Here is a 15,105-nt window from a genome sequence, read left to right as displayed (position 1 = left end):
ATAGGTTTACAAAATAATGTTTGGGTGGAAGCTTCATTTAAAAAAATAAGGGAGAAACTTTTGATATTGCAATTAACATATTCTCAAAAGTTATGTTGATCAATAATGAAACAAATTCAAAACTAATTTGAATATGTGTAACTACAAAACGATGTTCAGTAATTTTGTTTTTAAAATGCAACGCATTTGAGAAATACAGGAGATTTAAAAAGAGAAAAAACCTTAATAGCTGATGTTCATAATTGATTTATATGTTTATAGTTGGAGACAGATCTCAGAAGTGTTCAGGAGCAGTTTTTTGGGGGTGGGGTGGGGGGAAGGAACTCTTGTTGCAGATTTATACATTCTTATTCTTCCATAGTGAACAATTCATCATCTAAATCTGAACAAAAATGATAGATTAATTATTCCAAGAATGTGGAGAACCCATCTTCTACCCTTATAGCAACCAACAACCCTAAACAGAAGAAAACATCAATACGAGAGGACTTTTAGAAATTGTTTAATGTAGTTCCATTTTTATTTTATTATTTTTTTGATCTTTATTGTTATTTTTTTCCCACCAAAAGTCTGGCTAGGGTAAGTGATTAGCAAGCATTTAGATTCATCTTACTTTTGTATAGTGCAGTGTCATGTAGCTTGCATCATATACACATGTATTTTTCCTTATGGTGACCTCAATACATTATGGTCAAAACGTCGAATGTTACTTTCTTAATGTAAAGTAAAGTAATTATTCTAGCATGTGTGTTGTCTCTCCATAAATTCTTCACTATGAATGCTGACCACCGTATAACCTTAAAAGAAAGAATTCTTATTCTTTAGTTTTCATGAGCTTCAATTAAAAAATAATATATATTAATCAAGTTGTTTGTATTAAGTGTAAAGATTTAGGATGAAGATATCTACTGTCACACATATGTGAATAAGTTGGATCAAGACATTATCATTAAGATTGGAGCTTGCATAATAGGCATTTTGCATCAAATTTGATCAGATGCTTTAGCAATGGCAAGTGCTACCACTTAAGTTTCTAGTTCTATATTATTTATTTAATGGTGAGTAACATAAGCATGATCTTCTGTTGATTAACTTAGAGGACTTCATGTCAAACTGTTGATTTCAGGAGTTTCTAAGTATGAAAAAAAAAAGACAGTAAAAATCTGTCACAAACAAAATCACAAATCTTTTATGATATTTGGAGAAATATGTCATCATGACTAGGAGACAATTTCATATCCAGACTGAACAACATTCTTCTAGAATATTAAGCCTACATATATGTCCAAAAGTGTTATATTGAATGAAATGCTGATTTTATCAGTTAGTTGCTGAAATTGAAAGTAAAGTATTAAAAAAAAAGTTAGAAATTGGCTCATTTCGTGGTTTGGATGCAGTTTGATAAAGGTTTTTTTGTCCCTTTCTAATAACTTTGGAAATGGACCAAAAAACATGACACTCATTTGGGTATGATTGTGTGTAGGTTTTGAATTTACTGAATTCACTATGAATAGATTTATATTGTCTTTAATAATTATCCAGGTTTGATTCATAGACTTCTTTTATTCATTAAAACTGAATGTTTCTGCAACATGTTTTGCTGCCTAGATAGGCAGAAGAGCAAGACAGAATTTAATGAAAATTGTGATATGCTTAACCCTTCTCTTAAATGAGTAGCTAGGCTTATGTATTGGCAGTTCATGTCAATTTATTTGATGGTATTAATTCACAACACAGAAGAAAACTTATTTGCTAATATTTCAGATACTGGTATGATATCCAGCATCTCCAGAGCACAAAAATCATTTGTCACAATATCAGGTTGTCCAAAAGTAATGTCATTTTTAACATTAAGTTTTGAAAGATAAAAAAGATAAATTACTTGCTAATTTAATCAACTATATATTCTCCATTTGAATCAGTAACACTCTTCCAATGTTGTGAAAGTTTCATAATGCTATTTCTATAGAATTCAGGAATTATGGAGGCAAAGAAGTCGCATCGGCTCACTTTCATTGTCTCTAATGTATCATATTGTTTTTCATTAATGAAATGTTGCAAACTTCGAAATAAATAGTAATCTGAAGGTGCAAGATCAGGAGAATACAGAGGATGTGGAAGCTTTTCTCAGCCGAGTTCCTCCATCTAGGTATAGGTGATTCTTGCACTATGAGGGTGTGCATTATCATGGTGAAAAATAACATCTTTTCGAATGACCAGAGAACAACTCTTTTCTTTCAGTTTTTCATTCAATCAATCGAGTTGTTCACAGTATGCTTCAGCTGTGATTGTTTGGTTTTGTGCCAAGAATTCAAAGTATATAATACCATCCCACTAAATGCTTTAAAAAACCTTCTGAGGATGTAGGTCTTGTTTTGGCTAAGGTTTAGCCTATTCCCCCTAATGAACTTTGATGCTTAACATTCTTGTCAAGTATCCACTTTGCATCACTGGTCTATGACTCAAAAAACAGAGATTGAACCTCTCAGTTATGAAACTTTGGGTATGAATGTGTGTTGTTTTGAATTTATTCAGTTTACTAGGAGTAGATTTTAATAATTTAATTCATTAAAAATGAATGTTTCTCCAACTTGTTTTGCTGCCTAGATAGGCAGAAGAGGAAGACAGAATTTAATGAAAATTGTGATATGCTTAACCCTTCTCTTAAATATGAAAATAGGCTTATGTGTTGGCATTGCAGATGTTGATGTGCTATTTTCGGTTGTTGTTTGTCAGTTGTCACTTGGTGAGCTCAGACACTATTCCAATTCTTGCAAATGGCGATGGATGATCAGTGATGATGAATTAAGATCTTTTGCATAAATCTTCAACATTGCATTGTCATTTCTTGCAATAGCAGCTTCCAGCATATCATTATTGAGAGAGACAGGGTGCCCATTGCAAGGGGAGTCTTTCAAGCTTAAGTACCCTTGTTGAAATTTTTGGAACCCATCACTGGCAATTTTGCACATTCAAAACATTATCGCTATGCATTTCTTGCACATTTTTTAGTGTTAGCAGCATTGTTGCCTTTTTTGAACTCATAAAGCACGATGTGCCTAATATGCTCTTCATTGACCTCTATAGTAATAAAGGGTTATTTAAACAATAGCTTATGTATGAGAGTGGTCTGAAACGTTCTCAACCTCGACCATAGATGGCAACACTATCAGCAAGATTTTTTTTTTTCTAAGTTGGTACATCTGTCATAAGCATCCATGTGAAATTGCAAGTCATTCTATCAAGTAGTTTGTTTTATACAGCTGTGTGTAGCAAAATTTTATCTATCCCTTGAAATAGATAAAATTTTGTGTCATGCAGTTATAAAATTCTTTGTAAAGGAAGGTTTAACGGCAAAAGAAATTCATTCAAAGTTCACAAAAGTTTATGGGCACTCTTCTCCTTTGTTTTCAACAATTAAGAAATGGGCTGCCGAGTTTAAATGTGCTGTACCAGCCTTGAAGATGATCCATGTGAAGGATGTACAAAAAGTGTAACGACACCAGAAATCATGATCAAGAGCACAATATGGTACTGGATGACCAGTGAGTCAAAGTGCATGAAATAGCTGAAGACTATAGGCATTTCAAAAGAACAAGTAGGATATAATTTGCATGAAGAATTGCAAATAAAAAAGCTTTGCACAAGATGGGTGCCGCGCTTGCTCACATTAAATCAAAAACACACTTGCATGAAAATCTCTGAACAATGCTTGGAGCGTGTGTTAACAAGAATAAAACTGATTTCGTGCGTCGATTGATTATTTTGGATGAGACTTGGATTCACCATTACACACTAGAATCAAAACAGTGGACAGAAGCTGGTTGTTCAGCGCCAAAGAAGACAAAGTCGGTTCCATCAGTAGAAAAGGTCATGACGTCGGTGTTTTGGGGTGCTAAAGGAATTTTGTTTATTAATTATCTTGAAAAGGGTAAAACAATAACCGGGGAATATTATTCTGATCTTTTAACCAAACTAGATGGAAAAATTCATGAGAAAAGACCTGGTTTGCAGAAGAAAAAAATCATCTTTCATCAGGACAATGCACCTGCCCATGAAGTTGTTTTGGCAATTGGAAAATTAAGGGATCTGCACTATGAATTGTTGGAACATCCACCCTATTCCCCAGATTTGGCTCCCTCTGACTTCTATCTCTTCCCAAAACTAAAATTCTTCCTCACTGGTCAGCGTTTTTCTTTGAATCAAGAGGTGATTTTGCTGTATAGGAGTGTTTTGCAGATCTTACTGAGAAACACTACAGGGACAGGATAATGGTGTTGGAGCATTGCTGGAATAAGTGTATTAATCTTAAGAGACTGTTGAAAAATAAAAATAATTTTGAAATTATTGATTTCTTTTTTCATTGTTAGGCCAAGAACTTTTCAGACCACCCTTGTAATTTTAAAATTATAAATTCGTTTCTTCATTGTTAGGCCGATAACTTTTCAGACCTCCCTCATATGATGTTCTTGCAAGATGGAATTCCTTAGAATGAGGCCACCTCAGTTTAACGGTACTTATAAAGATTTAAATATTCATGTTTAGACAAGCTGAACACATTTGAACAAGAACAAGTAAAAAAAATGACATTACTTTTGGAATGACCTGATATACGAACATCAACAATTTGGTTTACAACAGGATCAGGTTTAAAAAACTGGAACAGACAACACAAGTGTCATGTGCAACAAGTTACTTATGTAATTTGTTGTAACAACACAAACACCAATTAGGACTTGTGTCATCTATTGTTGGATAAGGAGAGAGAAAGAAACAAGTATTAATTAGATCTTAAAAATGACTATCTCCCAGACTTTTAGTAAATTGATACAGCTATACTTGTTTACATGTGTAGAATGTTTTAAAGCTGCTGCTGATTCAAAAACAATCTCTCTCTGACTTATGACTTCTTTGTTATACTTTTGTTTTCTTCCATTTGTTCGTCTGTGAAGAGGTATCCAAGTCATTGTCTGCTAGTCTTGACTTGCTATAACGATAATCCGAAATACATTTTTTATGTTCTCGATAGCAGATGCCAGCAGTTATTCCTATCTGCCCATAGTAAGTCAGGTCACAAAAACAGGGCACTTCATATACACTTGCACGTGAAAAATGAGGGGGTTTGTCCTTAAGGAATGGATGAGAGTTGCCAATTTGATATGTGGTTTCAACATGACATAATCAGTATTTTGTCTATTCTTTGGGGATTATGGCTATTGGCTTAAAAAATAAAGTATGATGCAAGTAAGTTCAGTCATAAGAGCATTATCATCAGAACAGATAGCTCTGATTATGATTGTCTATTAGTCATGATGACATATTTCTCCAAATATCATAAAAGGTTTGTGATTTTTTTTTGATAGCACAAAGACAGTACTTTTTTACCTTTTTTCCAAGTATAAAAAGGACACTGTCTTTTTTATACTTGGAAACTCCTGAAATCAACAGCTTGATTTCAGGAGTTTCCTTGATTTCAGGAGATATGAAGTCCACTGAGTTAATCAACAGAAGATCATGCTTATGTTACTCACCATTGGATAAATAATATAGAACCAGAAACTTAAGTGGTAGCACTTGCCATTGCTAAAGCACCCAATTAAATTTGATGCAAAATGCCTATTATGCAAGCTCCAATCTTAATGATAATGTCTTGATCCAACTTATTCACATGTGTGACAGTAAATGGATCTTCATCCGTAATCTCTATAACCAATACAAACAACTTGATTAATACATATTATTTTTTAATTGAAGCTCATGAAAGCTAAAGAATAAGAATTCTTTCTTTTAAGGTTACACAGTGGTCAGCATTCATAGTGAAGAATTTATGGAGAGACAACACACGTTAGAATAATTACTGGATGATGGTATGATTGCTTTTGTAAATATCTCCCTGTATGTTTACAGGGTTGCAGGTTTTCTATAAACCATCTATCAAATTGGAATAGTAAAGTGCCCTGTGCTTGTGACCTGGCTTGCTATGGACAGACAGGAAGAACTGTTGACATCTGTCTTGCAGAATATAAAAAAATACATTCAACATTATCATTATGGCAAGTTGTGACCAACAGACCATGCCTTGGACATCCTCTTCACACAGGATGAAATGGTAAAAAACAAAAGTGCTAAACAGATATTATTATTATTACGTGACACCTCCAATGAGTCCAAAGCCTCATTGAAGGTGTCACTTACTCTACAACTCTCTGTCTCCACCACTCAGTCCACCAACTACAGCAAATCGCATCATCTACACCACTGCCATCACTAGTATTTTCACAGACAATCACAAACATTCAAACCCACAGCCTTTTGGCGGGAGAGCGGATATGCTAATCACTAGATCAACCAAGCTGGCAGATCTTACTCTAAGTCAGAGGGATTGTTTTTGGAATCAGCAGCAGCCTTAAAACTCTCTCTAAACCTAACAACAATTTTTGCTCTATTTACCAAATGTCTGTGAGACGGTCATTTTAAGATCTAAGTAATACTTCCCCCCTCACTTTATTATTTGGTGCCATCCTAACAGATGGCACCAGTTAGGACCTTAGTTTTTTGTGTTGTCTGTTACAATTTCCTAAAACTGATCCCACTGTTAACAAATTGTTGCTGTTCGTGTACTGTGAGAAATGGTTTTGTGCTTTGCAGATGCTGGATATAATACCAGCAAATAAGTTAAATAAATATTAATTATTTTCTTATTATTCTGTGTTGTGAATTAATATCTTCTCTTAAACAGTCTTTACATATTTCTTGAACGACCAAAGCTTTAATAAGAGTAGTGTGCCAAGGCGTTTGAGAAGCCAAATTTAGCGTATGTCAACTGATAAACATCCCCATCTTCCTTTTCTATCTATGCTAAAGCTTGAAATAGTTGGTAAGGAAATTCCTATTCTCCATTCATTTAAGAAGAATTGCATCAGTGATATATTCAGTGTAGATGTTGGATTGGAAATCTGATCCATATCAGCCCATCAGAACTTTCATTTTATATAATGGTTATATATTTAATATAGTAAAGCATAGTATGTTATGAACATGGTAAAGCATACCTGTATTAATTTATTTATAGATTCTTGTCTTTCAAATGCTTATGTTATCTGACAAGTTGGTTTTGCAGAAGACAAAAGTTTGAAATTTTCTGGAAAGAAAAGTCCTGCCACTTTTGTGTTATACTGGCTAGTTTAAGCTTGATAGAAAATTTTTTCTTGTCCCTGGATGAAACCCAAACTCGCATCTTTCCAAATAAATGGTGCTGTTGTTGTCAGCATTCATTTATATCTTTATTTGCCTGCATTAGTAGTCAAACAAATAGTATCCACTTGTTTACCAGGCTGTGGGTCTTTGGATGGTGGATGATTTTTTTCATTTCTCCACTGTAAGACTGCCCTTAAAATAAATTAATTTAGGCCTTTAAGCCAAAAGTAATTTACAAAAAATAAAATTAAATAAAAAAAAAAACGAATTGTGTTTGGTCTGTCTTCAGAACAGGTTCCACTTGATCTAACTTCTAGCCCATTTATTGTACTGGTGTTTTTTAAGTTTTCAGCCCTTAGTAGATAAAATTTTACGATTCATCATTGTAGTTTATTCAAGTATGAATATAGAAGTATATCCAAAAATATACATATAACAAGGACTCATGGAAATAAAGTATGTTAAATGAGGGTGAGCTAAATTGTGCTGTTGTGTGCCGACTAATAAATGTCAGATGATTCAGGAATCTCATCTTCAACAGTAATTTTACTAATGCATTGCCAAAACTGTTTTTATGGCTTTCCTCTTCCTCTATCTGCAATAGTTGGTCTAGATAACAAGTGCATGGAATATGGGGAAGGGATGTCTGAATTTGTGTCCCAACCACCTCAGCTAAATTACCTGAATTTTTTCTAGTGGAGGTCTGCTAGATTTTTTCAAGAAAGACTATTAGGAATGTGATCTTGCCATATATATCTTGATGTTGATCGAAGGCATGTTGTTGTCAAGTATTGATGTAACTGTAAGTTGACTAATGATATTCAATATTTGGGAACCAGATATAAATATGGCTTAACTGATGGTTTTGCACAGATGAAGGTTGTTTGTGGTAATAAGTTCAGATTTCCTTATGTTTGTAGACTTATTTGGAGTGGAAGGGCTGTGTACTTTATTTTCACTGTGTTAGTTAGAATATTATTATTATTGTTGTTCCGGGAAACTCAAAGGAGTCGACAGACTCATCGAGGAAGGCCCTAACGTCACGTCAAGAACAACTATTCAACATTCACACAGTATCTATCATACCTTGCCTTGAACTCATTCACAGTCGTAGCACCCACAACAGACTCTGGAAGCTTATTCCACTCATTTACCACTCTCCAAGTAAAAAACCTAGCTCTAACACCCTTGTCAACCACGCTCTTGCCCAGCTTCCATGCATGGCCCCTAGTCCTCCTACCACCAGTCATATTTTCAAAAATATCTTCTGGATCAATCTTATAAAAACCCTTCAGTAATTTGAATGTCTCAATCATATCACCCCTCCTTCGCCTGTCGTCCAATTTCTGCAACCCACAAATCCTCAACCTATTCTCATAAGGTTCATTCCACAGACCTGCTATCATCTTGGTCACTTGTCTCTGGACCCTCTCCACTTCCTCCCCATCACAAAGAAACCCTGGTGCCCATAACTGGGCACAGAAGTCCAGATGGGGTCTTATCAAGGCTCGATACAGAGGAACAACAACTTGTTTGTCTCTGCATGTTAAAGTATTCTTCAGCAGCCAAGTGATTTGGTGAGCTGTTTTAGTCACTTTTGCAATGTGCCCCCTAAACTTCAATTCCCTATCCACCAACACTCCCAAATCCCTGGCCTCATCAATCTCCTGGAGTACAGTTCCACCAATGCGATATACTGCTGCTATTCTTTTCACCTCAAAGTGCATAACCTTACACTTTGCCACATTAAATTGACATCCATTTTTCCTAGCCCAGTCCTCCAAACTATCCAAATCATCCTGTAAAATTTTGACATCCTGTGCACTCACAATTGTTCTACCCAACTTTGCATCATCAGCAAACAAGTGAACACCTCCTCTCAAATCCTTTCCAATATCATTGATGAACAAATTGAAAAGCAGTGGTCCAAGAACAGAGCCCTGTGGCACTCCACTAGTCACAAGACGTCTTTTAGACTCCACTCCTGAATAAACCACTCTCTGGTATCTCTCCTTCAACCATCCTCCTGTCCATCTCACCAACCCTATATCTATCCCCATCTGCTCCAGTTTACTGATTAGGGTTCCATGTGGTATCCTATCAAAGGCCTTGGCAAGGTCCAGTAGTATCACTGTAAACCCATTACCCCTATCCAGTTCAGCCGTCACTGTGTTATAAAACGTGAGCAAGTTACTGAGGCATGATCTACCCTTCACAAAACCATGTTGTCCCCCATACAATATCCCATTTTCATCTATCCAATCCTGTATTCTTTTCTTGACTAATTTCTCTAAGACCTTGACAATGATTCCTGATATGCTAATCGGTCGGTAATTTACAACAGCAGTCTTGGAACCACCTTTATGCAGTGGAACTATTTTCCCCCTCTTTCCACCCGCTCGGGACTAACCCAGACCCGAGACTCAAATTAAACAAAATGGTCAAGGGTACTGACAATTCTTTAGCTGCTTCTCGTACAACACGAGCTGGTATACCATCCAATCCCACAGATGTATTGACATTGAGGTTATGCAATAGACTACTCACCTCCACTTCATTCACCACAATTCCCATATAATCTACTGGTTTATTCGTTTCTGCAATGTCACCACCTGGATGATATATTCTTGCAAAGTGCTCACTCAGTAACTCAACTATCTCAACTGATTCAGTTACCTCCCTACCATCGGCATTCTTTAAAATCATTCTGCCATGTACATTTTTCCTTTTACTGGCTACATATCTAAAAAACTGTTTAGTATTCTCTTTAACCTACATGGCCAATGTTCTTTCGTAATCCTTTTTTTGCTTTTCTTACCACACTTGTTACCCTTCTGGCCTGCACTTTGTACCATTCATGTGCCTGCAGGTCACCTTTCTCCTTAAATTCCCTCTATAGTTGTTTCTTTTTTTGCAGCTCAAGCTTAATGGTGTTATTCATCCATGTAACCTCTACTTGATTTATTATTCGGACTCTAGTTATACAGTCAGCCATTGCTTCATGCAAGCACTTCTTAACTACCTCCCATGCACTATCAACTTCTAGTCCTTGCAGTTGTACATGCCATGGCACTGAACCAATCAAACTCCTAAGCTTGTCATACTTTCCAGCCCGATAATTCCACATGTACCCTGTCTTAATTGAGAATTCTACACCTTTAGCCACCTCCCAAGTCAAGACCCTTTGATCACTCTCACCAATTGGTGGCAATGTGGTAATATTTGTTACAGCCAAATCCTCAGATGTAATTACTAGGTCAAGCACTCTCTGACCCCTAATATTTTCCATTACATGCTGTCGCAGATAGTTATCCCTTAATAACTGCATAAAATCCAATTCCTTCCTCCCCTGTGTCCTCTCCTCACTCCAATCAATGCGACCATAGTTGAAATCTCCCATAATAATCACCCTCCTTCCACTCATTTCTTTTATTTGCTTGTGCATACTGTCACCACCATCTTTTCCATCACCTGGTCTTTAGCAGCCCCCAATTGTATATTTAGTTCTGCTAGCCACAATCTCACATCAAATGGCCTCAAATGTGCTCTTTTCTCTATCCTGCAATTCAACTTCTATTCTCCTTGGCTGTAGCTCATCAGCTATCATCAGCAATACTCCTCCCCCCATTTTATTCTCTCTGTCATTCCTGAACACACTATACCCATCACATTCAATCCCACTGGCTATATCATCTACAGTCAGCCATATCTCACTAATACCAATAACCTGTGGTCTGGAAGTGCCAACCATGGCGAAAAACTCTTCCTTCTTGTTCCTAATACTCCTAGTATTAGTGTACATGAATTTAAAACCCCCATTAGCCCCAACCCTACCTTGATGCCTTATATTAACTATCCCACTCTGATCTGTTGTCCTTATTTGCTCTGGCATATTATATTCATTCTTACATTCAACTGCCTCCGTAAGGACTGTATATCTACTCCCCCCCCCCCTTAACAAATCTAGTTTCCCTGAATTGGCACATCCACTACATTCAGCAACACTTTCTCAAGTCTTCTTACATGGATGGATGGTTTGCATTTGAATGGTTACATTCAAATGCAAACCATCCATCTTATGCAGATCCTTTCGCCCATCAAACTCACTCCACACGTCCACAAATTCCACACTACTCATCATACATAACCCACGCATAAAGTCATTTGCAATTATGGCCCTCCATTTAAACATTTCACTGTCATACCGTGGCAAAAGACTAATCATTCTAACTCTCTCACTCTTTTCTTTTGCTACCTCAAACAATTCATTCAGGTCTTCTATCATTTCCATTTTATCTCCTTTCAAATTATTCGTACCTGCCACAACAATCATTTCTTTCACCCTTTCCTTTTGCTCTCTAATAGACTCAGTTACATCCTTTATTGTCGCACCAGGTTGGTACGATTTTGTCAAATCCTCTACTAACACAGCTCGTACTAACGAGTCTCCATACAGCACTCTATCCTTCATTTTGTTCATGTTCACATTCATACGTCTATTTTTCCTGTCATACCTTTTATTATTGGCTGGTTCATGCACTCTAGCTGCTGTTTTGCCCTTTCTATCGCACCATTCAACAACGCGATCTCACTCAATGCATCTATCTCATCTTTTTTATTCTCTGAGAAATCATTAATACTATCATTCACACTTTCTATATTCACACTCTCGCAATTCTCATGTACAACCTTGCCGTTTCTTGTCATATCCCTATTTTCTTCATTCTGAAGTTTGACAAAATATCACACTCATGATCCGAAATACATTTCAATTCCTCATTCTCCCTACATTTTCTACACACATTCAATCCTTTATTATCTTCTAACCACACTCCGCAATATCAATGTAAGAACCACAGTTCTTAAAATCTTTAACTTCTTCAAGCGTTTGGGTTGCTTAACTTAATATTTCTTTCTGTCTCTTTTTAGGACATTAGTTTTACTTTACTTTAATCAGTGCTGATTTTTTGCATAAATTAGTTGTTGGTCAATTACCACATCATCTGTTAATTACTTCACATATCTTCACTATTTTATATAGACAGAAAATATATGACTTCTGCATTGATTTAGCCTTGTTATGTTCCTACATCTTGCAACCACTGATGAGACCTCTGTCAAGGTTGAAACCATGAAGTCAAAAAGCCTCTATATACATGCCAAGGAGTGATGAAGATTTCATGCAAAGAGTTTTGCTTATGCTTGGGTCAAGGATTAAAACAAGAATATAATTTCTTCAAACATAATATGGTTTGCAACTCAGCAGTAAAACTTTCTACATCATCATCTGTAAAACAGGAATTGTTTATAACTTCTGAAGATCTGGCTGGCTAGATCTTTAGGAGTTATTCCATCTCATTTTATGTGGGTGTAAAAACATAATAAAGAGTAATAATAAAGAGATATCAGGGAGTTTCCCTATGACACTCCAGTGGAATTAGGAAAGCTCTCAGTCATTTCTTCATTAACTACTACTCATGCATGTGAATTCTGGTATAGTTCTGCTATTGCTTTAATTACTTTCAAGGATATGCCATAATATCTAAGAATTTTGAATGTCCTTCGTCTTTTAAATATAAATGACATTCAAAATTCTTAGGTTATAGTAAAATTTTATGAAAATTATATTAAAAAAAGGTGAAATTTTGTTGTACACTTAACTGCTTTGTTTTGTGACAAAGCAGCAAAACAACCAAACTACATTGGGAGACTTACCTGAATATACCAATATTAGTGGAATTACCATAAAATATTTTATCTATCTTAATAAATAAAATAGTTTTCTGTACTTGCAGTTCCCCTTTTGTATAACTAGTAGTTGAGAAAGCTTGAAACCGATGCTTATATGTCTGTTCTGCTACTTATTAAACAGTATATGTGATACTTTTAAAATATAAAGCATGAATAAGGTTTATGTCTTAGAGAAAATGCTATTTTAACAAGAGGTATAAGAATACGTTTTAGGTAATATTTTCTCTTGCAATTAGAAATATGAATTAGTGAATTACAATCTTATCATCAGATACGTCTGTGCCTGGACAAACCTAAGATAAGAATTAGGTAATTCTCTGAATTTTCACCTCCCTCCCCTAAAACAAAAAATAAATAATAAAAATAAAATACCACAACATGGCAAATGTTGCTTTTTTTCAGCAAGTTGTGAACGTTTCATCTGTTGGAATGCCAATGCAATTGGAGTCGTTAATTAATGGCTAAACAACAATGGTGGGGACACATTAGAGTCACTGTCTTCCAGTATTAAACCACTCAGAAAGAAGTCAAAGTTAATATAGGAAAATAGGGATTCTAATATGTCCTTTCTTCACATATATCTACACAATGGGGATGTTGTTTCATTTCTATTGCTGTAATAATATTTGTCTATCTTTAATTTGTTATTACTTTCTAGTTAAAATTCATTGAATAATAATCCATTTAATTATTGTAATGATGATTGTTAATTCAATGCTAGTAAATGTAAAGTTATTCACTTTGGTGTGAGGTGATATCCAACAGCATATTACATTGATGAGATTATACTTGGAGTAACTGATGAGGCTAGAGATCTTGGAGTTATGCTGAAGTTCAAAGTTCACGTTACTAAAATTGCAAATACAACTCAAATGATAATTGTGATGTTGAAACAAATATTGACATATAAGGATATGGAAGTCATTTTACCTCTTTACGAGGCCTTGACATGACTGCATCTGGACTACGTACACAGGTTTGATCTCCTGGGTTTCAAAGGAAAGTTTCAAAGAAGAGTTACAAAGATGAGAGTGGGATTATGAAATGTAGATTATGAGAATAGACTGAGACTATGTGGACTGCAGGCACTCTTAGATAGATGAAAGAGGAGTGATGTGATAGAGGTCTATAAAATTTTGCAAGGGTATTATAGGATATTGATTGATAATATTTTTTATTGCATGGAAGGTGGTTAGAGGACAAGAGTAAATCCACGGAAGTTAGGTTTGTGCAGTTAAGAGCTAGATTTTACTCTCATTGAACCGTGAGTGAGTGGAAAAGTTTGCCTGTCAAAGCAGTAAGTGTATCTAGTGTGAATGAGTTTAAGAAAGAGTATGATAGCTGGTGTGAGTGATGTATAGCCTCTCTTGATATGTCCTTGATTCCCTAGAGGTATAATAATAATTATTCAGATGAACATATGTATCCATGAACAGTATTCATTTAATGAAGTACATTTTCTTGTTTATACTTTATAGGAAGAAAAAGCAAAGTTAAAGGAAGTCAAACTCAACATGAAGAAGAGTATGGAACTCTAGATAAGGAACATCACATGGAAGAAGTAAAAGAAGAGGAACATAAGACAAAAGAAGATTCCAGGGAAGATATGGAAAAAAGACAGGAGGAGGAAGAGCTGCAGAGACCAGAGGAAGAAAAAGTTAATTTTCAGTCAGTTAGTGAGGTAAGAAAAGAAGTCTGTTATGATTAATTAGATAAATTTTGTTTACATTATGGAAATTTATGGAGACAACTACTGTATTAGAGCAAAACATTAGTTCAATATAAACAAAAATGAACACTTCAATAACTGAATTTATCTATCAATATATATATATATATATATATATATATATATATATATATATATATGCCTCCCCCCAGATCTACTTGTAGGGAAAAAAAAATTTATTGATGTAATTATTTGTCTCCAAGCTTTACCCTCCCTATCCTGGAAAAATTTCTGCAGACACCCATGTGTCTAAGCTATGCAGTTTGTCTCTGAGTTTTTTTTGGAATTGTTGAAATCTGTAAAAAATTTTCCAATATATTTATTAAGGGAAAAAAAAAAAAAAAAACTTATAGGAGGATCCACGCAGTTTAAACCTTAATGTTCAAGGGTCAACTGTGTATTCAGTTCTAAATTAAAACTTCTATTTT

At 35.2% G+C, this 15,105-nt stretch overlaps 1 protein-coding gene across 1 annotated transcript in view; it reads left to right on the top strand.

The window, feature by feature from the left end:
• Brd8 (Bromodomain containing 8) overlaps positions 1 to 15,105 on the top strand; it is a 575,604-nt gene that overhangs the window by 396,595 nt on the left and 163,904 nt on the right. Inside the window, exon 13 of the mRNA XM_090393081.1 lies at positions 14,427 to 14,629. Coding sequence (XP_090249207.1) covers positions 14,427 to 14,629 — 203 coding nt within the window. The remainder of the gene's footprint in view (positions 1 to 14,426; positions 14,630 to 15,105) is intronic.

Source organism: Typopeltis vanoorti, chromosome 5 (assembly GCF_054136105.1).
Source record: "Typopeltis vanoorti isolate ZY-2024b chromosome 5, IOZ_Tvanoo_1.0, whole genome shotgun sequence".
NCBI lineage: Eukaryota > Metazoa > Arthropoda > Arachnida > Uropygi > Thelyphonidae > Typopeltis > Typopeltis vanoorti.
Note: the sequence above shows the minus strand (reverse complement) of the source record. Positions and strands in the feature narration are given on the sequence as shown.